General features: G+C 33.0%; 1 protein-coding gene across 8 annotated transcripts in view; it reads right to left on the reverse strand.

Moving 5' to 3' along the window:
- LOC118193430 (uncharacterized) overlaps positions 1-24,989 on the reverse strand; it is a 123,925-nt gene extending 98,936 nt beyond the window's left edge. For 2 of the 8 annotated variants that reach the window (XM_035364518.2, XM_035364517.2), the window contains exons 1-3: positions 24,867-24,974; positions 20,544-20,603; positions 1,744-1,861 (exon numbers count right to left, since the gene is read on the reverse strand). In XM_035364518.2, the coding sequence (XP_035220409.2) occupies positions 1,744-1,861; positions 20,544-20,598 (173 nt within the window). In that variant the 5' untranslated portion in view covers positions 20,599-20,603; positions 24,867-24,974. Of the gene's footprint in view, positions 1-1,743; positions 1,862-15,665; positions 16,161-20,543; positions 20,604-24,866 lie in introns of those variants that run through there. The other 6 variants (XM_035364521.2, XM_035364520.2, XM_035364516.2 and 3 more) reach the window with 5 other exon arrangements.
- Positions 24,990-25,317: the final 328 nt, after the last annotated feature.

Below are 25,317 nucleotides of genomic sequence, written 5' to 3' on the forward strand. Positions count from 1 at the left end.
ACACAGACTTTATGAATGAGCTGGAACATTTTAAACTAGAAAATGAAGAACATTCTCCACTAAATGGAACATATAGGACATAAATTAACACGGAGGAAATTTAAACAAAACCAATCTTTAGGTGAGTGGCTTTTGATAGATTTCAAAATTGGAACCTTCAGTGTAGGAATATGATATCTTACCCACAGAACCATGATGTGTTCTGTCGACAGGAACAATTTTCACTACAAAATTTAAACATAAAATCTGGTACATGGATCATTGAAAAGTTATAGAAGGACATTCCTCCTAATACTTTAAAAAAAATACTGGCCATATTATATGACCTGATGCCATATTTCAAGGTAAGGGTGACAGCTACGAGAACCAGAAGGTTTTTCAAATATCACAAGCAAAAGGCAAAATTTTTCACTTTATGAAATTTAAGAAGAAATATGGAGGAGAAATAATAACTTATGATACAACAGAAATTTTCGATTACGAAAACAATCTCCAACCATTAGTCTCTGACAGACAGTAAAATTCATAGTATGGCTTTAAATAAAAAAATATCAGTACCAATAGTGAAGAAAGTTACAAGGTTGTTAAGAATTAAAAGATTTCAGTTGCCAGTTTGATGAACTCTCAACACGGCAGTTATAGGATTCGAACAGCAAAACTTTGAACAGGAAATTATGCCTATCCATAAAACTGAAGAGAAGTATTACTGCAAAAAAAGAAGAAAAGAAATAGTTTAAGCAACTTATATTGAAAGAAATGTTTAATAAAACAAACAAATATTGATCTTTTTTGTGAATTTTAATTTCCCTACGGTCATAAACTTAATTCACAAACAACTGTTTCATACCTTTAATCTTCATAATCGCTAAAGTTCTAATGATTCTAGACCTTGGTCTTCATACTGTAGTACACATACACCAATAATACATTTTTTACTCAATTCTAGAAAAATAAATGCCTCATTTGCTGATATTCCTGATGCAAACAACTTCATTTATATGAAAAGTGACATTTAATCCAAAGTATTGTCATCATGATACTTGATACCACTGATACTTGAGATGGAAAGCAATATAACATTCCCTAGCATTTGATAGATGTCAATCAGGGGAAAATGTCACATCAATCAGGGGAAAAGCTTTCATTAGAGAAAGGAAATAGGAAAAGAGATTTCAAAGAGGGGAAAGGAGGAAAGAGCTTATAAAAAGTCAGCTTATAAAGAGAAACTCCATCATTAAAGCTTATAAAAAACTCCATCATTAAAGTAAAAGTTTTAGTTTCAAACAATCTAATATGAACTAGCTCTTCAATTTGATCTCTCCCATGTGATATTGTGCTGCCCTTTATTTCTTGCTTTATTATGGTTATCATTGAATGTTTTATCAGTTCATGCATTTTCTTCATTAAATTGTGTTTTCAAGTAAATCTAAATCTTTCAAATTAATAGCTGATTGTTTCTGAATTAATTGTGCAAAGCCAAAATTCCCTGATTTAATTTATTAAATTTTAAATAAGCATTAGTTCTTACAAAATCACTCTGTTACTTTAACAAAATTATATCACTATTTAATAATTTATCACATTCCTACTTCTGAGCATCATGAAACCATTTTGTACCTAGGTAAAACATAAGTACCTTAATATAGATATTGTTATTAATAATGGAATTCCCGTCAAAGATGCAAGTTAAAAGTCTTATACATGACATGAAATAAATTAGAAGAAAATTTATCACTACATTACCCAATATTATCATGATTATCATAACCATGATTTTTGAAATATTCAGCAACTACTTTCAGATGAGCTTTAGCTGTCTCGTAAAAATATGGATCAAATGATAGCTCTTCAAAACATGTGGCTGAAATACAAATGAAAATGCATTATAACAAAATCAAAAATTCATTTTCCAAATTCTCAAAAGTTCTGGATTGTTTAAAAAAGTAAAGATATTTAAACCGAATACATTATGTCATCACTCATAATATATTTTTCAAAGTTTAATTTAAAATGCATATGAATTATCCATGCTAATATGTATATATGAATAGCTTGACATATATGTATATTGCCTTAATGCAGTTTTTCCCAAAATGTGGTATGCGTACCTTCAGGGGTACGCGTTGCACCGGAGTTTGGTGGGGATATGCACTGCACCATGTATATCCCCACCAAACTTAGGCTTAAGTATAAGGCTTAGCTGCGCCTTATTCTACATTCTCATAAGTCAAGACAGTCTTGTGTGAGATGATACAGTGTGACACAGTGTGAGTATACCACACTTCGTTACAGAGAAAACGTACTTCATTAATAGTTAGTGGCTTTTCCTGGTGCCTGTATATTTTTAGCTTTTGTGGAATTATTCTTATAGGAAATGTTTATTATATGCCTTAGTAAATCCCACTGATTTTGATTATTTTTATAAAACATAATTTTTATCCCTAACTTAGGTTATGGATTGCTAGTTGAAATCTGGAACTACTACACCAAAAGAAAGCAATGATTATAGTAGCAATCAACTAAAAGAAAATAATGAAATTAATGATGAATCAACTTCAATTCTGAAAGAACCTGTTAAGAAACAGAAAGAAACTCAAAACTGAAGAACCTCAAATTTTAACAAAGTGCGTAAACCACATTTTCGTTATTATCGCTTTCAACAAATAGGCCAAATTTCAAAATACACCAATATATAAACTCACGTATATCTTTGAAAATTTTGAATAAAAAGCTCTAATTTTTTGCAGGTATGCTTGGAAATACATCTACTTTAAGATGATGGCAAAAATTATAGGTTATAATTTTAAAAAATTTTTCGAAAAACTTTTACAAATTATTTAAAAATACAAATTCAAAAAATAAATCATAAAACATGGGTGACTTTTATTTGGAATGAACCTAAATTTTGGACTCTGTAGGAAGGAATCAAATAAGATTCATAAAAAAAGGAAATATTAGCAAATACATACCAAAGTGAATTAACATTCAGGAGCTAAAACTTTGAGAGCTAATTGTTTAAAAACTCCTTGTGAGATTTTTACAAAACTTGGGAGTTAGGCATAATTTTAGTCGTAGAATCGAAATATGGAAAACAATTGCCACGTCATCTGCTAAAAAGTCCGATTTTGTGTCAAAATATCTATATTTGAACAATGTTATACAGTACAAAGTCTGTAATCCGGACGTCCATTATCCGGAATGATCTATAATCCGGACAGAGCCACAAATTAACGTATGCGTGTTTGATGCGCATGTCCGCAACGCATGCGCGTAAAGCCAGTAAAGCGTTTACCCATGCGTGCTTCCGATAGTGAAGAAAGTAACAGAGAATGTTATTGAAAATGAAAAAATTTTGATTGACAAGTTAGTTGGTATTCTCGACACAGCAATTACAGGACTTGAACAGTGGAACTTTGTAACTGAACAAGAAATAATGTCTGTTTATAGAATTAAAGAGAAAGTATTAGCACAAAAAACGAAGCAACTTAAACAACTTACATTGAAAGAAATGTTTACTCAAGTAAACAAACAAATATTAAGCTTTTTTTTTTGTAAATTTTGATACCCTTTAGATCATAATTGCTCATTATTTCATAAATTACAGTTTCATATTTTTAATTGTATAATTTCTGCATGCCATCTTACCAAATTTAAATCGATGATCTATAATCTGGAAAAGCCCCTAATCCGGAATCGCCGAAGTCCTGACGCGTCCGGATTACGGACTTTGTACTGTATATAAATCTAATACATATCCTAAGTCGCGCTTTTGAGACATGAAAAACCCAATTTGAATTTCTTCAATGGGCCCAGTAGAACAGGAGATACAGAACTTTCCCCGCCCCAATTTCTCCCCCCTCCCTTTTTTCACAGTGTACATATTCACATTTGTCCTAATATTAAGTTAATCAACCTTCAGAAAAATTATACTGCTTAATGAACCAATACGTGGTTTCCTTTTTTTCTTTCTACATTACATGCGTTCTGCTGCCAGGTAGCGCCCTCTACATTCTCTCTTTTCAACATTCCCCACCAGCAAACTCTCAAGCTCACACAAAACAAATACATAATAAATCAGTATTGCTAAATCGATCACAACATTTTGATGACACAGTTTAGGAAACTGCTTTATCAGATACATAGACAATTTGGCAGCTACTAAAGATGCCATCAACTCCAAATGAGGAAGTCTTAGTCTTGAGTGGAGCTACGCCACCCTTTGCTGCAATGAAACTGGTGCAAAAGTTAATTTTTAAATGAAGGTATCTAAAATATGTTACTGTGCCGTATGCTTTAGGGCTAGCGTTGGTGAATACATAGAAACTAAGATCAGATTTTTCAGAACTACAAAAATATTTTCTTGGAAGAGAAAAATCCTCGGCCACTTTTAATTCAGCTTGCCAGTGACTCCAGTCTTTACTTATTTCTAAAGTAAGGGATCATCCCAGTCCACACCTAATGTCCAAATTTTTCGTTATAAGATTTTCATTTTCGTGAAAAAGGGTTGAAACACACCAATCGCATTGTAAACTCTGGCCACAGTTTGAAGAATAACCCTTTTTGTGACCTCAGCACTGTCATGGAATAAATTTCCTAAAAATCTGCAATTCAGCTTGATCTTGTCTGCTTCGGGGAGCCAGATCATGCCCAAAATTTTTGACTCTTTAAGCTAATTCTACATTATAACGCCTTTCAATCCACCAGGAATTAAGTTCCTCAGAATTTGACCTTAATTTTCTCAGATCCATCTCAGTATCTTTAAAAATCTTTACCACATCTGAGGATAATCAACATGCATCTTCAATAGTGTCAGCAACGTAGTATAAATCGTCTACATACAACGAGGAATCTAACATTTCATAACTTTCCGAATTTGTGCTTTTATATTTTTTACTGCGGAATTTCAGTGCCATCGGTAAAATTTCTGAACTACAGCAGAGTCCAAATGGATAACGTTTAAACCTTAAAACTTTATATCCTCACTATCCACAAAACAAGGGAAATTTTAAATAATCCCTATCCTTTTCTAACATCCCCAACATTAAAAAGACCTTAGCTATATCTCCACGGAAGGCAATTTCATATTTACAAAATTTTAAAATTATGGCCAAAACGACTGTAATCAAACTAGGCCCAATGTCTAGAAAATCATTTAAGGATTTTACATATAGAAGAGATCGCATCGTAAACAATCCTAGAATTTGTAGTTTCATGAAATTTTATTATTTCTGTGCCACATAAAATACGATGCCTTCGTTATTTTCTGAAAACACTTTTCAACTATAATATTCTCCTTCATTTGCTCTTCAATTATGGATTTATACTGTTGATAAATCTATTTCTAATATGTCTATTGTTGAGACTATCAAATCACCTTCACATGATGACTGCCGTGGGGGGTCACCGGTGACTGGCACTCAACTTGGCTGTTTTAAGAGCTCTTCATCAGAAAAAAAAAAAATGAAATAATTTTGAAATTCTTATGTTTCACACCTTGCTCAGAAACTTCAATATCCCAGCCTTTATATTAGAAATAGGAACAAATTATAACCCATGGACCCATTCAAAAGATAATCGTATTTGTCAGCGAATCGCCAAAAATATTCTTCCAAAATGATAATTCACACTCAAATAGAAGTTGTAAAAACAAGACAGAAATTTCAGAAGATTAAACTTAAGGACCTTCTAAAGATTTCAGCCGAAATTAAGGACTTTTAAAGACCAAAAATTGATTTAAAAAACTTAAGGAGTTTTAAAGATTCTTAAGGACCGTATGAACACTGTCCACATTACTTTTAACAGAAAATATGGAAAAAAAATTCCAGAAATTTATAATTACTTTTTTAAGCACTATCATATAGGGTTGCCCAAATGAAAAGTGGACAAGTTGAAGAAAAATAATACCTTTATTGTAAATCAAAAGAAATCGCCATGGGCGTTTAAACACAGGTCCCAGCGTTACGGCAGCAGCTCGATGCCTTTGCTGTAGAAAGATTGGGGCTGATTCCTGAGGAAGTCCTGCACGGCTTCTTTCACTCCATCATCCGAATGGAAACGTTTACCCTGTAAGGCTCTCTTAAGTGGCCCAAAGACATGAAAATCACAGGGTGACATGTCAGGACTGTACAAGGGGTGCTCCAAAACCTCCCAGGAACGGAATGTGTTTAAGGTCCTCTGGGTTTCCTAAGAGACGTGTGGGATTGTCATGCAGAAGGATCACTCCTTGTGTGAGAAGGCCCGGCCATTTGTTTTTTATTGCTTGTCGCAGTTTCGCCAGAGTACTGCAATATTGTGCAGAATTGATAGTGCTCCCTTGGGGTAGGAACTCGATTAAAAGTGGTCCATGACAATCGAAGAAAAATGAAAGCATCACTTTCTGTGCAGTTATCGTTGCTTTCGATTTCCGTGGTGGAGGAGAATGGTGTGTTTCCATTGCATACTCGTTTTCTTGGATTCCGGTGTATAGTGGTGGCACCAGGTCTCGTCGCCCGCAACGATACGTTCCATAAATGCGAGATTCTCCTCATAACGGATCAAGTGCTGGAGACAGAAGCCCATTCGTCATTTCTGATGATCAAGGGTCAGGTGTTTTGGTATCCATGCTGCACACATTTTGCTGTACCCAGATGTTTGTGGATAATAGTGTTAATCATTCCTTTACTCAGGTTGAGTTCGTGACTGATTTCACAGGGCGTAACACTTTGATTAGCTTGGATCATTTCATTAACGAAGGCAATGGAATCATTGGTGATCACTTTGTTTACTTGGCCCGGTCTCGGAAGATCCGATGTCGTTTACCGCCCTTCACGGAAACTTTTACACCATTTGTTTACAGCCATTCAACACTGTCACCATTCTTTGATAGATGTCCACATTACGCTCACCTTCCGCAACCAGAAACCATACTACAGTGCGTTGTTCTGATCTGAACGCATCCATGGATAGCACGACTTTCTTTTAGCACAATTTAATCTCATACAAACAGATTTCATGGTTAAACACTGTCTGAGATGCATACATCATACCGCCCTTTATATACTTGTGCAGTGGCGCTGCTGTCGATGCATTCATTCTGACGTTATCAGACGTGTCCACTTTTCATTTGGGTAACCCTTATATTAAATTTAGCTAAAACAATACTTTTAATAAGAATACAATATGCCTAATACCAGAACTTCATGGCTTTCATCAAAATTATATACAAAAAAAAAAATATTTCCTTGTTAAAAATGGCACCATGCTTATCTGCCTAAACTGGTGATCTGAATTATCCACTGCAGCGTTGTGTTACTGGCTAGCAGAAAATTGCAACTGACAAAATTTAGATTTGAAAATAAACTCTGTACATTTAATAAAATTAATTTAATTGAAACAAACACTACATAAAAGAATTAAATGACAAAATTAATAAAAGTAACTACAGAAATCTACTTGGGGATACAGGGAAAAGTTATGTTCATGTAAAAAATCTGCCAAAACTTAACTAACTGTTGAGTTGCCACTTTCTTTTTAAATCGAACTGTTGAGCGATGCTGCAGAAAATTGGAACTGTTTTCTAGCATTTGGATACACAGTTGCTTTACAGTTAAGTTTTCTTTAATTGGAAATACAAACCACATGCACGTTCATTTAGTTGCAATAGCTTGCTTATTGCTTTATATGGTATAAATATATGAGGTGCGACAAAAAAAAAAAAGACTGTAGCTCGAAAACAGAGTGGAGTTGGCAACAACTGTTTTAGTGACGGCAGCCACACACCTCCTCTATCCATGTGGCCAGTTTCGATTGAATCGACTACGCCAGTGGGGAGTATTATCATTGAGTGAGTACATGCAACTCCAATTTGCCGGAAAAATGTCTAATGTAAAAACCGAACAGCGGATCAACATCAAGTTTCTTGTGAAACTTAAGAAATCAGCCATGGAGGAAACACTTCAAATATTAGCTGACGCTTAAGGAGATGAAACTTTGTCTTATGCACGTGTGTTTGAATGGCATAAATGATTTTCAGGGGGAGGGGACAGTGTGGAAGATGATGAAAGTGCTGGGCATGTTCATCATGTTCCAAGTGGGTTCTCATCATGGGTTCCAAGTGGTCAGACTGTTATCCCTTTTACCCTTTGAGGGGCGGTGGTCGCGCCCTGAAACCACCAATTTTCGAAATTTTTTCCGCTCTTGTTTCCAAACCGTTTGAGTGAAAACCGATTGATTACTTATCTTTTACCTCTAAATAACGCAAAATTACTGCAGAACTATACATTTTTTAGGTCTTAGTATTTTAAATCGGATGCCTTTTAAAATTCATTTTCAGTGAGACAAAATAACTTCCTTTTATTTATATTAATAACTTAAAATTTAAAAATTTTTTTATCGCACATCATTATTTCCATCATAAACAATAAAAATACAGCAATAATTAAACTGCATATATAAACAACCTGTGTACATTTATGGTATTTCCTTTGTGGTTTCAGGGCACGACCACTGCCCCACTAGAGCATTGCGTTACAATGCTCACATTCCCCTAGAGCAGTGGTTCTTAACCGGGGGTGCTGGCACCCCTGGGGTTGCGGGAATGTATTTTTGGGGGTGCGGGAGAAGCCCCTACCTAACTATAAAAATTATTAAATATCATTTATTAAATTTCTTATAATAAAATATTTGAAATCTGCAATAGTGTCCCCAATATTGAAGCTCATAAAAATTGGTAGCCCCTAGCTCACTTATCGGCAAAAGGCACAGGAAACAGTCGGGGCCGATGGGCGTATACACTACGCTACGAAAAGGCATGAAACGCTACAAACAAACGCGAACAGGCAGCTAGGTGATGGAGAAAAGAAAAAAATCTTTGTGGGAAGACAAGCGTGACCTTCGAGAAACCTCGATAGCCACGATACAACCCTAAACAGTTTATTATTTATTAGCCTAAATTGTTTATTACTGCCTAAACAGTTTTGGATTCGGAAGCACATAAAAAAATTCAATAGATTCCATTATCGAATGATATTATACGATCGCGAATACAAGATCTCAGTGAAGATATTTTAATGCAAGTAATTGAAGACACAAAAATCAGTTCACTAAAATAGGCATGCAACTGGATGAGTCAACTGATGTTGATAATTGTAGCCAACTTTAGGTATATGTCAGGTACGTGAAGGAAAAAGAGGTGATAGAAGAATTTCTATTTTGTGAGCCACTGGAGGTGAATACGAGAGGAATTGATGTTTTCAATCGCATCAAAGATTTTTTTTACTAAATATCAATTACCAATGAATGTGATTGGCGCGTTATGCACTGAAGGAGCCACAGCAAAGTTAGGCCAAAAATTCAGGATTTTTTTTCACACATGAAAAGAGAATTACCGGAAGTTATAATCACGCATTGCATGTTGCATCGTCATGCGCTTGCGTCGAAAGCATTGCCAGAAAGTTTAAAACAACATCTAACTACAGCAGTAAATGTAGTAAAATACATCCGAGGGCGACAGGTTGATCATCGCATTTTTCGTGCATTTTGCGAAGAAATCGGTCCTAATCATACCGTGCTCCTATATCGCACCAAAATACGGTTATCTAAGGGTTGAATGTTTAACAGAGTAACAGCGTGAGGAAATTATTCAATTACTGACTAGTCAAAACTGTTATTTAGTAAAAGATTTTGAGAGTAATGATGCAATGGTCTACTTAGCAGACATATTTAGCCATTTAAATGAATTGAATCTATCAATGCAAGGATTTGGCATAAATGTAATAATATCTAGTGAAAAATTATCTTAATTTATCGCAAAATTAGAAATTTGGATACGTGGAGTAGAAAAGGGGAATTTTGCAAACTTTCCCTTGCTTGATTGTGTTATTGCGAAAAATGAAAAGAATACAATTATACCCGACATTGTAATACATTTAAGACGATTGAGCGAATCATTCAATGGATATTTTTCTACCGGAAATATTACCAAAACTCAGAGATGGATACTGGATCCATTTCTATTTGACTTAAATTTGATGGATGATAGTGATCCGAAAAAAGATCAACTTATTGAAATGCGAGCAACTGGACATGTTCAAATGGAATTTGAACAATTAGAATTGCAACAATTCTGGTATTCACACTTACAACGTTATCCAGAGTTGGCGAACGGAGCACTGCAGTTACTCTTACCCTTTGCTACCACCTACTTGTGCGAAATGGGATTTTCATCGCTTTTGCATATAAAAACTAAAGTGAGAAATCGCTTAAATGCAAGTGATGAATTACACGCACGTCTTTCAAAAAAGCAACCTCGCGTCACCAGTATAATAATGAAGAAACAACAACAGACTAGTCATTAATAAAAATAATATTGTTTTGTATTTATATAAAATGTACAATGTTTTTCAATAAACAATAAGTTTCGCAAAAAATGTATTTTTCTAGACTAAAAAAATTAAAACACATTTTTCAGTGGGGTGCGGGAGATATATTTTCAGATTCAATGGGGTGCGACTAGCTAGAAATGTTAAGAAACACTGCCCTAGAGCAGGGATGTCAAACTCATAGGTACACTTGGGCCAAACAAACAAAGTTTAACTTTAGGCGGGCCGCAAAAAAAAAAAAAAAAAATCAATATTCATAGAAACGTAGATTTATTTCGAATAACACAATAATAAACATATATATATATATAGAAAAGAACAAGAAAAATTTAATGTTTACGTCCTGATACTTGACATCTCTTCTCTGCTATTATCTTTCCTATTTTGGGAGAAATTTTGTTTGCAGTGATAACTTTCAACGCTGACCCAAGGTGAGCATCATTAATACGGTTTCTAATAGGAGACTTATTACCTTTCATGACTGAAAATAACTGCTCGCACTGATAAGTGCTACCAAACATGGAAATAATTTCATATACGAATTTTTGAGTATTTTCAAACCTGGCTGGTAAATATTTGTAAAATTCAGGCATGCCCACTTCAATGAATTTTGCTTTCAAATTTGAGTTGCATTGAATCTCAATCACCTCCATTTGCATATGGCTAGGTACTGAATCAATACTTATTGAGAAAATCAAAGAAAACAAAAAAAATTTGTCTTCGAGGGAACTAAAATCATTAAACCTCGTTTCAAATTCAGTTGTTAAATTTGCAATTTTTTCTGCGTATTTTTGATACAAACAAGTATCATCTAAACTTGATTTGTGCATGCTGCACATCGGGAAGTGCGTCAAATCTTCATTTTTAAGTTGTTTTTTCCAAAGAACTAGTTGACATTTGAATGCTTTAATTATGTCAAACATGTTCGTAATGATATGATCTTTTCCTTGTAACGATAAATTTAAATCGGTTAAGTGTCTGGTTATATCAACCAAGAAAGATAAATCTTGTATCCATATTGGATCGTAAAACAAACTTACGTCTTGATTTTTCGTTTTTAAAAACTGACATATTTCTTCTTTCAAATCCCAGAATTTTGTGAGAATCTTGGAGCAAGATAACCAACGTACCTCGGTATAGTAGGACAAACCCGAATATTCACTATCTAACTCGTTAAGAAAGCAGTGAATTGACGCTGATTTAAACCTCGAGATCTTATAAAATTTATAACTTCTTTTATATATGACAAAACATTCTCCATATTTATTATTTTCGTGCATAGAACTTCTTGATGTATAATACAATGCATATGATGAACGTTTGAACAGTAAATTTCACTAAGTTTTTTTCTTAGTAATGCTACGAAGCCCTTGTTTTTCCCGGTCATTGATGGAGTGCCATCTGTAGCTACGGAATTTAATTTTGCCAAAGGTAGATTGTATTTCTGCAGAAGTCCAAAAACACAAGTAAATATATCTTCTCCTGTGGTAGTACCAGGCATCGGTATTAGTTCCAGTAATTCCTCAAAAATGCTAAAATTCTTGTCACAAGAACGAAGAAACACTGCTAATTGAGCTTTGCCACTAATGTCCGTGCTCTCGTCACAGGCAATGGAGAAACTTTTGAAACCAGATGATTTTGCTTTGATCTGATCACTTAAATTCGCGGCTAAATCAGTAACTCTTTCCGCAACTGTATTTTGAGACAACGAAATTGATTGAAAAGCCTTCACATTTCCAGGACAAACAATTTTTCCAGCTTTCATTAGGCATTCCTTGATGAAATCACCGTCAGTAAAAGGCTTCGAATGTTTAGGTATCAACTCGGAACAAGACGTAGCTTGCATGTACCGCCGCTTCACTTTCTTGCAATACTTTACTAAACATGGACTGTTGCTTTTTCACTCCTAACTTGAGCTCTTTCAACTTTTCTTCTCTCATTAATCCTTCGTAATTGTTATATTTCGATTTGTGTTGTTGGTAATGACATTTAATATTATATAACTTTGATACATTAATAGTATTATTACATATCAAGCAGATTATTTTATCTTTTATTTCACAGCAAAAATATTCTAATTCCCATTTTACTTGGAATATTCTATGTTCGTCAGCGATTTTTCATTTAATTTTACTACCACTTGGTTTTGATATAGACATACTGAATACAAAGGGCTGGAATAAACACGGTTAACGTTAAAAAGTTAACAAAAATTTATTCTTTCCACAAGAGATAAATCAAAATGCTGAAATATTTCTTCAAAAATATTCTAACAATATCACAAAATGTCAAACATTTAGCAAAAACCAATTCAAAACAGAGAAACTAATTCTATCTCACAGCAAAATCGCTACAAATCAATCACAGCATTAAGTAAACAAACAGTTTGCTAGAACTACAGCTACTACTGAGATGAGTTGTTTGTTCTCGGCTTTTATAAGCTTTATAATTAATTTCTCGAATATACTGGAAACATCTATAAATATCTCGATTTTTGTGGATGGCAACAGCAATTACGAGATATTTATTTATTAGGTATTAAATGCACGCGCTGTTCTATTTTTAACCTTCCAACGCAGCTGTCTTTTCAAAAATCGTCTGCGTTGTTAAGGCAACATGAAGCAAATCTAATTACAATTCTAAATAAAAAAACTAAATAAATAAATAACTATGAAATCCGTAACAATATGAATGAAGTAATAATTAATAATAAAGCAAAGTGCATGCACCAATATTCGTACAAAACTATGATTGGAAAACTGAGACCATGAGTTTGGCCACATTCGGCTATCGGGGGATGCGTACAAGTTCTGAGTGCACGTGTCCTCCAAAAGCCGAAGGTAGCTGAACACAAGCTACTCACACGCATTTGTAATTTAAGTAGTGTGTGTGTGTCAGCTCGCTGTGAATAATCTAACAACACTGAATAAATTAGCATTAACTACTTAGCAGTAAACATTTCATTTTTTTCTTCGTCGATATGTTATTTTATTATTATATATTATTATTTGCCGATATATTGGTCGGGCCGCAAAAATATTTGTTGTGGGCCGCGAGTTTGACATCCTTGCCCTAGAGGCTCGGTGGTCGCGCCCTGAAACCACTGCTCTTTATAGTAATGTTTGCTGCTTTGAAATAGAAGTGTTTATTTTCACCCGGATATAGATAAGGGGTTTTGAAATCACAGAGTTATTGTATTACCAAACAATACATGCACCTGCCCCCATAAAATATTTTTCGTTCCAGAGATTTTTCTCTGCTTTCAACATGCTTGCTGTCTATGCTAGTACTGCGATTTTCTAAATTATTTTGTGCGATTCCAAAAAATTGCAAATGTATTTTTGAATAATTAAAAATAGAAATCGTGCAAAAATTTAATTAAATTTAAAATATTTTGCCAATATTTTATTTTCTACTGTTGAGATTCAAAATGCCTCGCAAAGGGTTAGAAATAGCTGATGCATTAGCATTACTTGAAGAATTACCTTCAGATCCAGAATCAGTGGTCTCTGAGGATGAAAGTGAACGAGAAGGAAATACTCCTTTACCCCTCTTCCCTCCTGCTTATGGAAATATAGAAGATGAAAGCGATGATCAGTCAGAAAATGATGATATAAATTTACCAGGTCCTTCCAGAATTGCAGAAGTAACATGGAATAAAATGCAGAATGTAGTGAAATCCATTCCCGAATTTTCTGAGGATTATGGCCCAACTGACGAAATTACCTCTATGGAAGATGCAAAACCCATGGATATATTTATGGCTTTTATCTATCTATTTATCCCAATTTCCTTATTCTGTACATTCTTATGTTTTCACTGCTGCAGAAAAATTACATAAATTATAATTTTTTTTCTGATGATATACTTTGTAAAATAAAGTAAAAAATTTACATTTGAAGCAATTTTTAAATGCTTTTTTTTTTTTTTTTTTTTTTTTTTAATTCGCAAATTTCGTCATTCATTGGAAATGTTTGTACAGAAAAAGGTAAGTTGTTTTTTCCTACTAACTTTTTTCCTACTACTTTCAAAGTCCTAGACGCGCGCTGGTTTCACAGCAAAACCACCACCCACAGATTAATGGGCGGGAGTAGATTTTTTTTAATTTGTATATTATTTGTCTCTAGGATCATAATATTCGATTTCTAGTGTTTTTAGTTTAAAAAAATTTTTTAAATAATATAGCGCACGTCAAAAAGTTAACTGCTTAAGATGTGTTTAAACGTTTTCAGAGTTTCCTTTAAAAATGCTTAAGACGTGCTTACAGAATTTCAAATCGCATGAAAATTGTTTAAGACGTGTACACACAAAGCCCAAATTTGGCCAAAATTTCTTAAGACATGTTTAGACGATGCGATCTAGTCTTCTTTCAACTACCTTTCTGCAGGCGGCTGTCAGTTGACACAGAGCTCTTAATAGGGTGTGAAGTCTGTTTGAAAAGAACACTTTACGGTAGAGTCCTGAGAGTGAAGAATTACTGTCAGACAGCAGGTGTGTATTATCTTTCTGATAACTGCAAGCTTGGGAATGACGATAAATTGTTTTACAACAGTTCGTCTTGTGGTTATTTATACAAATGAAAGTCAAACAGAACCACTCGTTGTTATAGTACATTACCGAAATTTAGAAGAAACAGGAAGAAATAACAATTGTAACTTAAGAAGTACTTTTTAATAAACCATATATTATACAATGTATTAAAAGTTGACTACAATTTCTGATTCATCAAGAGGATAAAATATAAAATGCTGCAAACACCTATTTGTTTGCTTTCGTATTTTAAGTGCGGTTGTTTCTAATGGTATATCCTTCTTTTTGCATTTTGAAATGTTAAAACTGTGCTTTCAGCATGCCTGATTTTTGTACTCGTATATGTAGCTGTCTGTTCCTTATAAACATGAACTGACATATAAAAATTTCTTGGATGTCGAAAGGAAGATATTCTACTCGAAAACTTCAATTAAATCGAATAAATTCATATGCTGAAAGAACTAGAAATATTTGTTTTTTAAAATTTTATTATTAAGATTTAAAATACAAAATAGTTTTAAAATAGATGGGGGAAAAGTATGCGTTTTTGGAAAGAAATCTACCGGTATAAAATCGCATAAAATTAATGGAGTGCAAGTTAAGTAAAACAGTGTATGAAAGGGTTACATATACTGCGCACAAAAAATCAGTCAGAGGAACAATTAGATATGAATTAAATTAATTACATTAAAAAATTTTTAATAGAAAAAAAAACCTCTCTAAATGTCAATGCTGATAGCAGCACTACAAATGAAAGCTATTAAGTTCCTAACTTACTTAATCCGTTGGTACTCAATAATTTTGGTCCACCAGCGGCCGAGCAGTAAAGTCACTGAACACTGGTAGTTCGGTCCGAGGTTCGAATCCCGCAGGTTGGCTGCATGGGCGTTTTCGTGGTTTTTTCCAAGCGTAACATATATATGAGCCAGTGTCCATTAGAAAGTCCTCCATGGAGGCATCCCTCCTCTTAGGCAGACAGCCCTCGAGGCTTCGCCGTAATCACATAAAACCAAATTAAATTAAAAACCAATAACTGTGTGTTCGTGATTACTTTGCAAAGATTTTTGATAAAGATTCAACAAAAGCCCGCAGCGTAGTAGAAATTGGCAGTTTGAATTGAGTTTAAATTCTGGCGAATCCTGGCAGTTTTCATGGATTTTTGCTGCCTTATAAGCCAATCTCATTTAAAAAGTCCTTCACGAAGATCTCCTCTAAGTACTAGTCCTCGCTTGGTTTGTTAGATTATGACAAAACACGCAAAGGGCGATCTGTCTAAAGAAAGTATGTTTCGTGAAAGACTTTCAAAGGAAAACTATCTTGTACTCGTGTTACATATAGGTAAATTCACGAAAGGCCCATGTGGTGAGCCAGTCACAGAGGTTTAAATCCGTGTCAAACTACAATCATATCCCTCCGAGCGTTACGGGTCAGCCCTAAAATTTCAAAGTTCCTCAAAATGTCATGAATAAGTGGTATTTTCTTGATTTTAATTAAAAAATCACTCTTTCCTTTTGTACCTTGATCCCTTTTCTTCCACTATACATCCAAACCGAAATTAGTTACATTAAAAGCTAGCAAAAATTTTCATGTATAATGAATATAGAAGGCAGTTTTCTTGGCAGAATTTTCCGGCCGTAACGCTGAGAGGTGAGTCCTTGTGTATTTTATCATGAGCTAAAAATAAAATACAATATCGTGAAAGCCACTTTATGCTATTGAAATGGCAATAATTTTGTATGATACAGACCATCATTTTGCGTCAATTATGAGATTTTGATCTTTCCGTTACCCAAGCTAGCCCACAACGGAACACTGGTAGTTCTGTCCAGGGTTCGAATCCCGGTAAAAGGGCCAGCTGCAGGGATGCTTTCGTGTTTTTCTTACATGTCACATGTACACAAGCTGGTTTTCCTTAGAAAGTCCTTCACGAAAGCATCTTTCCCCTTATGTAAAATAACCTTCGAGTGCTTTTCCACAATCAAATAAACCAAACGATTACTACACAACATGCTTAAAATATTTTGTGTTTAAAGAGTTTATGTGTCAAAGTTGACTCCTGTTAAATGAAATATCCTGTTCCTTTTTTTTTTTTTCTTTGCTTTTATAGCAATGTTCTTGTTTTCAGAATGCCAATATAACATTTTTAATAACGTGTCCTTCTAGTTGGTTTTTTGTTTAACAAAAAAATGAATTTAAGCAACAAATTTCTTATGTTTAGAAAAATTTTACCATCATAGACACGAGCTGCTGTTGAAAGTGCATTTTCTTACTAGCGCATATATTTGTATAGAGAAAATTTTTTTGCAGGTGTTACCCTATAACTGAAAAGATCCAGAGAAATTTCTATAGGGAAATAAAGTTGTTAAATTTAAATAAAAAAATTAAGTTATTTGTGGATTTTATGTGTTTTGAGATAAGAGTCGAAACACGAGATATGCCATGAATTTAAAATAAGGATGTATATAATAAGAATTTTGCCGCCAGACATTCCCAACGATTCAAATTAAGATATTCAGTTACCAAATTTTATCTCGCTGAATATTTAACTTTATTACATTTTTAAGTATATACTGTGCATTCAAAAAACAAAATCTTTCCAGAAAATAACATCTGTTTTAAAAACTAAGTAAATTTCAGCATTAAATATGCCTGAAAAGTTAAAATTTTGAAATCTCCTTAATATTTAACTAGAATTTATTTAAAGAGCAACTTAAAAAGTCACATCAAGTTAAATTGATTAAATTTGGCAGATATAATAAAACAGATGTTTTTCAGAATAATTATACAAATATTATGCTAAATATCTATAAAATATCTATCTATAAATATCTATAAAATCTAATAAATATCTATAAATAAAATTAATTATTTAAAAAATTATTATCTGCATGTAAATGAAGAATATAGAAAAATGTTGAAAGATTTAAAGATTTTTAATTTATGACAAAAACATAGAAAATCAGAAATAATATCAAATGCAATCGAACTATAAATATTGCTTTTCAAACGTTTCAGGAATCTCACAGAAAGAATGAATATTGCACCAGATATTTTTAATATGGATTTTATTAATAGCAATTTAACCAATCTGCATTGAAATTCATATGATAATCAATGACCCAGAGATTTAGGTAATTTAGATTAAACATGAATAATAATTAAAAAAAAAAAAGAGTGGGTAAATTTTAAAACCAAGTTGTTTCAAAATAAGAGTCTTTGGTGCTACTTTGGGTAGACGGTTGCATGGATTTTTGGCGATTTACTTCGGCGCAATTGTTGGCGCGATTTTTACAATTGTCAGCCATCTTGAAAAATGCCGTTTTTATGTTATTTTCCGCATAGTAAAGTATTCGAAACTTTTAAAAAATAAATATCGTTAAAAATAATGGATTAATTTTTTTGTTGAAAACGTTTTTTAAGATGGCAAGCAAATGTAAATAAATACATTTACTACGAGTATAAAATACTAAAGAAAGTTTAAATTATTACTTTCATATAGCACAGAAATAGAATAAAAATACCACTATAAAAACATTGCACCAACGTTTAACTGGATTAAAATATTACTTAAATTATATACTTTAAAATAAGTAAATAAGAATGCTTCGTATGCTAGAGCTAAAATGACAGCAATTAGTTTATTGTCAGTAAAAAAAGAAGGAATGTCTAATACAGTCAAAAGTCTTTAATTTTGAGGTCCAGATTATAGATCATTCAGGATAATGGGTGTTTGGATTAACGACTTTTGACTGTACTTTTCTTACCGTTATAATGGTTGTTTCTTCCAACATGCCCACAATACCATATACGCCTGTTCTCAGAATCCTTCTAATGATCTTCATCTGTGATCTACATTTTCGCACTTCATTGAAGAAGCAATTAGCGAGGTTTCCTCCAAAAATGTAAAATAAATTTCCTCTGACCCTTGTAAGAATTTATAAATAAATCTCTGATTAGGAAAGTCAGGCTAGCCAAAATAAGGTTCAAAGGACAATTTTTTGATTCCGATACCAATAATTCTTCGTACTTATCAAAAACAACATTCATCTTTGAAAGAGACATTTTTGAAGGAATTTGAAGATATGAATTAAATTTTAAAATGGCACAGTAATGCACAAATTTTCAGCAACCTATCAGGGAGCTGATTACAGCTCATTAATGCACAAATATTCTATCATAACCAATCAGAGAGCTGATTACATCACGTCTAGAATTAAAATTATTTAAATAATCACACATAATAAAATCATTTTAAAAAAGAAATGCAAAATTAAATTGTATTTTAATGTTTAACAGCCATAAATAATGTTTAAAACATTAGATTAAATTTATAGATATTAAAACCAATTACTTTTTAAAGTAAGGTGACGTCATTGATTACATCATCCACAGCATAAAATTTTATAAAATATCATATACAATAAAATTTTTATTTCAAATAAAAATGCAAAATTAAATCGATTTTTAATATTTAGAAGCCATAAATAGTACTTAAAACACGGAATTTATGCATAATAACACGCATTATTTTAAAAATAAAATGACAACAAAGTATCGGTTACCATAAATAACTTATCTAGCAATGGGTTTACCATAAGTCGCATTACTTGCCAAAAGAAAAATCGCCAAAATCCATGCAACCGTCTACCAAAGTAGCACTGAGTCTTTTAGGAAAGAAAACTTTTAAGATAGTATTCGCACGTGTAAACTGCAGCACTCAGACGGTCATCACCGCTAAACTAGTCATTTGCAACTTACTTGACAACTCACATCTACGGGTGCTAATATTTATGGTAATAATCCATCTCACTTACAGTCAAAACCCTTGATCAAGTATTCTGGGAGGGAAAAGAACTAACAATAGCAATAGCTGGCATTTTTCAGAGGTTTAGGGTTATTTTCCCGACATTTTAAAGAAAGCTAGGTCCAAAATTAGTGACATTTTTAAAGGTATTTGTAGAAAATCACTCGACAGGCTAAAGGTTAATCAATACTACTACATTGAAGTACGAAAAAGACTTCTTGAAAAAATTAGGAGGAAAAAAAAAAGGCTATAGTTGTGGAGTGATACATGGCTGTTGCACCAGGACAATGCACCCGCTCACACGGGACTACTTGTCAAACAGTTTCTGACCAGCAAACACATTACTGTGATGGGGCCTCCTCTTTATTCACCTGATTTAGCTCTAAGAGACTTTTTTTTATTTCCTAAAGTTAAATCTTACTTAAAGGGAACCCATTTCACCTCAGCTGAAGAGGTTCAGGCAAAAATAGAAAATCTCCCAAAGGGCATTCCAAAAACTTCATCCAGAACTGTTACCAGCAATTGCAACACCGAATGCGGATGTGTGTGCATGTTGAAGGGAACTACTTTGAAGGTGATAATGTCACGGAGAGCTGATTCTGTAAGTACAATCATTTATTGGACAAGTCTCTTTCTCTCTCTCTTTTTTTTTTTTTTTTTTTTTTTTTTTTTTTGTTTTGTGTGTGTGTGGTGTGTGTGTCATACCTTGTAAATTATACCTTTCTGAGAAACATCTTGCTTACATCACTATGTAACATGTAAATTTCGAATGCCACTAAAGGTCTCAACAGGTACAAGACAAAACAATTCATTCAGATATTTAAAAAAAAATTAGCAGGTTTACAACATACTTAACTTTGATATTATCCTGTTTAACAACCCTTCATTTTCTGCTCCTTCAGCCATATTTTCTGACAGAAATAAAAAAAAAAATTAATTAAGACTTTTTTAAATTTAAAAAAAAATGCAGAATTGTTTAAAATTTAATTATTGTGGGGGAAAAAATCGCATTACTTCAAAGCATAGCATGCAGTTCTATTCTCAGGCTATGGGGTCTTACAGTGGTCTGTATCTATGGTCGTGTTACGGTTGATTTTTAACTGAAGCTGGCTGAATTTAATTGACGTCAGTTCCTAACACCACAGATAGATAAAACAAATGGCATTGAGGAAAGAAAGATGCAAGCCTTCTAACCATGTTCTGGTTCTCAATCCCTTTTTTTAACACCAATAACATACATAACACAACATAGGAGCTTTCTTCGAGTCAAAAGTTAACTTCATCAAATGATATCTAATTGCTATAAATTATTTTTTTCTGAAACAATGTTGTGGCAGCCTCGTTGCTATTAGGTAACTGCAAAATTCTGCAATCTATCTTACTAAAAAGAAAAGTCAAAAGATAAAAAAACTACTTGAAAAGAGTGACGATACTTTAAACAAAAACTAGAAATCTTGAGTCGCAATATTTCAAATGTAAACTTAAATTCTTGAACTACGCTATTTGATGCAGTTGTTGACGCATTTTTAACAGATGCTGCTTCAACAGTTTCCACCAATAATGGTTATATAAACAATAAAAATAAAATACACACAAAATCCTTCTTTTTTTTTTTTTTTTCTCACTATTCTTCTCTTCATGTACATAGTAATCTGTTTTTGTTTCTAAAATATCAGATAATTGCACAAACTCCACATCACAACCATGGCATTGTGCACCAGCTATCTACCAAACACTTCTCTTAATTGTTCCCTTTAGTGATTTTGCAGTAAAATATTACATTCCTGCATTAAGTCTTACTGTAGTTCCTTCTATTGCTGGAAAATTCCACCAATGTATATTTTAAAATTGAGTTTAAGGCAAAAAAAGTATCACAGTTTGTTTATAAGAACAGTTTTAGTTTATAATACATCAAAACAGAATGCATACAAAAATGCTGACAATTAATTAAAGGACTCTTATGAGCACAGTTACATACATAGTTGTCAGTGTTTAGCACATAATTTGACAACTGCTACTACAATGCTTATGATAATACAAGTACCAAGTATATTGTGGTTACAGTCTTACTCTCATGAAATGGCTTCTAAATAGACTATTTTCAGCAAGCTATTACCTTGGTGAATACACCAAGGGTTTTTAAGGAATGTCTCCGACAAACTAACATTTCTTTAGCTTTATCAAACTTTGTCTTATGAAGCAGTTAGAAACATTTGGGATACCAGCTTAAACAAGCCATGAATATGGTTGCTGGAGAATATGACAAATGTATAAAAGAATATCACATGAAGCCTGTTGACATTCATGTCCAATGGTATTTCATCTTATATGAAAGCTATATACAGCTTGGTATTAAAACTAATTTCCCCAGAAAACTGAAAGTATACTTAATAACACACTATAGTTACAATAGATTTGACATGTCTTTGTTAAAGCAGCCACCATGATTGATCACTCATTTTATAACGTACAAATTTCAAATATCGTTAAAGGTTTACATAGGGGCAGCCTTAACAAAACAATGCCATTTTCCCCCCTGTTTTAAGCTCCATCTCAGTTTTAATTAAGAACATTAAAATATCATTTCTGGAAGATGCAACAAATCTTTTATATAGAGAAAGATAACGGGCACAACAAATACACGAAAACCTCTCGCAACTGAAAATCACTTTTCCAAGTTACCATTATTTCTTATCACCTCATTTAAATAACAGTACTGAACATCACTGGCAGTCGAGTTCTCTTAGGCTACTAACAAGGAGACTCCTTAAGGCTATAAGGATGCTCACTTTAGAAAAAATATCATTACACATAATACAATGGAAAATATATTTTACAGATTGAATTATTGGCTAATCTTTGGAATATGGTAACAGGTAGTTTGGCAACATTTTGGTAAGGCAATAAAGGTTACTAGCTAGGACTTTAGCAGTGTACATGGATAAAGTACGCATGGTGTACATGGCAGTGTACATGGTGTGCACAATGCCATTTTTGTGCAATTCTGGGATGTTTTTTTTTAAGTGAAAATAGGTCGACGTGTACATGGATACCGTGTATGTGCAATTCTTAACAATACGGCAAACAGTTTGCGATTCTGCACTTTCTCCCAATTTCACACCTAATCTTCGTCATGATTAAGCACTTTTGTTCCATAAAAGATCTAGCATAAGTGTAATTCGGCTAGCAGATTGTTGAAAAAAAATGTCGAGTTAAAAAAAAAAAATGCCTTTACTTCGTGAAAACAAAATGGCGTCCAAACAAAAACTAGCAAGTTGCTGTAGCAGGGTTGGTCGCCAAATTTTCGCCAAAAAACTGCCAAGTTACCATAATCCAAAGATTAACCAAATTATTTTATATACTGTTGATAAAATCTAACTGTGCATAACATTTCATTAAACTTTACCATATTTATACACATTATATGAATACTGTATTACACATAACATTCAATCTGCAGTAAAACTAAGGAAATTACCCACACATTACATAAAATTTACCAGGCTTTTCTGTTTTGAGATATGACATTTCATTTTCCTAAAAAAGCAACTTTGTCAAATTTTATTCAAAAAAGGATAAAGTTAATTTCATGAACAAAATTAAGAACGACATAAAAAGCTCAAACATTAATATTTACATTGTTTTCTCAGAACCCATTTGGCATGACTTTAATGCCCTGTATTGCTTGTACAGAAAGCAGACAGGCAAAGGTCTGAAAGTAGGTAGGCAGGTAAAAAGTTAATTTCAGATTACAAAGTCAGCACAATATCGCAATAATGCTTAGACATAGTTTCTTCAGACAGCAGGACATGGCAACCCATTTCACTTGCTTGACTTATTCTTAGCATACTAATAACAGCAGTTCTAGAAACAATTAAATGAAAATTACACACTTAACACACCACCTAGCATATAAAACAATACTGGATTGGACTGGAGGTACCTATGCCATAGACAAATCACGTTATTCCGCCAAAAATTTTTGGCAAGAAAATACACAGACTTGTTACACTTAAATTGCAAATTGTAAACAGAAAACTTAATATAAACACAAACAATAATAACAATATAAAAACAAGGGTATACCATTCCATAAAAGCCTTAAAAAATGTTATTAAAAATATAAAAAATTCAGTTTTGACAAAAACAAAGAGGAAATTTTAAAAATAACCGATTAAAAATATGCATAAGCACAAACTGGTTAAGTCGGTTGCCATACAAAACAAAATCTGTACCAATTCGCATGGTTACCATGCTACACACAAAATCACCAAATTTGGCAGGCGATACTTCTGGCACATTTGTACAAGCAGAACTTAAGTCTTGACTTTCTCTTCTGTTTACTTTAGACATGGAAAAAACCACAAAAATGCCTGTTCAGGTAGTTTGTTCATCTGGATATGAATTTAGCTCAAATTACCAGTGTTCAACAGTCTTATTAAACCAGTGGTGGCTCACTTTATCATTACACAATACTCATATAACCACAGATCAAGTAACACTTTTCTTGGTTTGTTTTCATACTTGACGCATTTTTTATAATGTTTTATTGAAAATTCGGGATACTCAAACGTATTTCTTTATACTAGTAACAATGAACTTTATTAGATTAAAGAAAAAGCAATAGGAACAACAAATTTACGACTTTCAAAAAACAAAAGTGATTAATTTAATACCATAAAAATTAATCATCGCATTATTTCGCATATAACAAAATTCATTTCTATCAGAGTATACTTCCTTTCATGCTTGGGCACATTTCCTTGCATATTCCTCCCTCCCTTCCCTTTTAAATATTGTTTTTTATAATGTTTCATCCAAAGTTCGGAATGATCACACGCATTTCCTTATACTAGGAACAAAGAACTTTACTAATTTTTTTTTAAAAAAAAGCAACAGCACCAATAAATTTACGAGTTTTTAAAATCAAAAATTAATAATTTAATACCATAAAAATCAATCACCACAATTAACAAAACGAATTTCTATAAAAGCACACTGCCTTCTATGTTTGGACACACTTCCTTAAATTAGTAAGAATAAACTTTTAAATTTAATAGAAAAGCGGAAAAAAAATGTATTGCTTTTGAAAAACAGAAGCATGTAAAAACAGCATAGAATTAAATTTTCACACTAGTTCGAATTTTCAAAAAAAAAAAAAAAATTGTACTCACAACAGCAGTAAAAAGCTTCTACATCACGCTAAATACACATAAAGAAAGAGAAAACAAAACGAATCAAACAATGGAGTATGAAGAAACTGACAGACAGGCAGACAGACAAAGTAGACAGTCAAACAAACCAATGGTTGGTAGATAGCATTGCTGTTGCCGATCAAGTGCTGACTTTTAATTATTTTTAAATTTGATTAATAATAATACCTGTCTATAAAATAAAGAAACAGATCTTTTTTCTCTAAATTTATTACAGAATTGTAATATAATGAAATATTTGAAGTGATGTCACAATCACGTGATATGTGAATCTGCTTTTTAAAGGAAGTCTTGGACTTTGGTTCTTCCCCATAAAATTTATATACAGTTCGTTCCCATACGAACTATAGCGAACGGGCTGGCTGCATGGGTGTTTTCGTGGTTTTCCCCATGTGTAACGTGTATACGAGCC

Source organism: Stegodyphus dumicola, chromosome 10 (genome assembly GCF_044657685.1).
Source record: "Stegodyphus dumicola isolate Sdum_Otavi_A_Nest chromosome 10, ASM4465768v1".
Lineage (NCBI taxonomy): Eukaryota > Metazoa > Arthropoda > Arachnida > Araneae > Eresidae > Stegodyphus > Stegodyphus dumicola.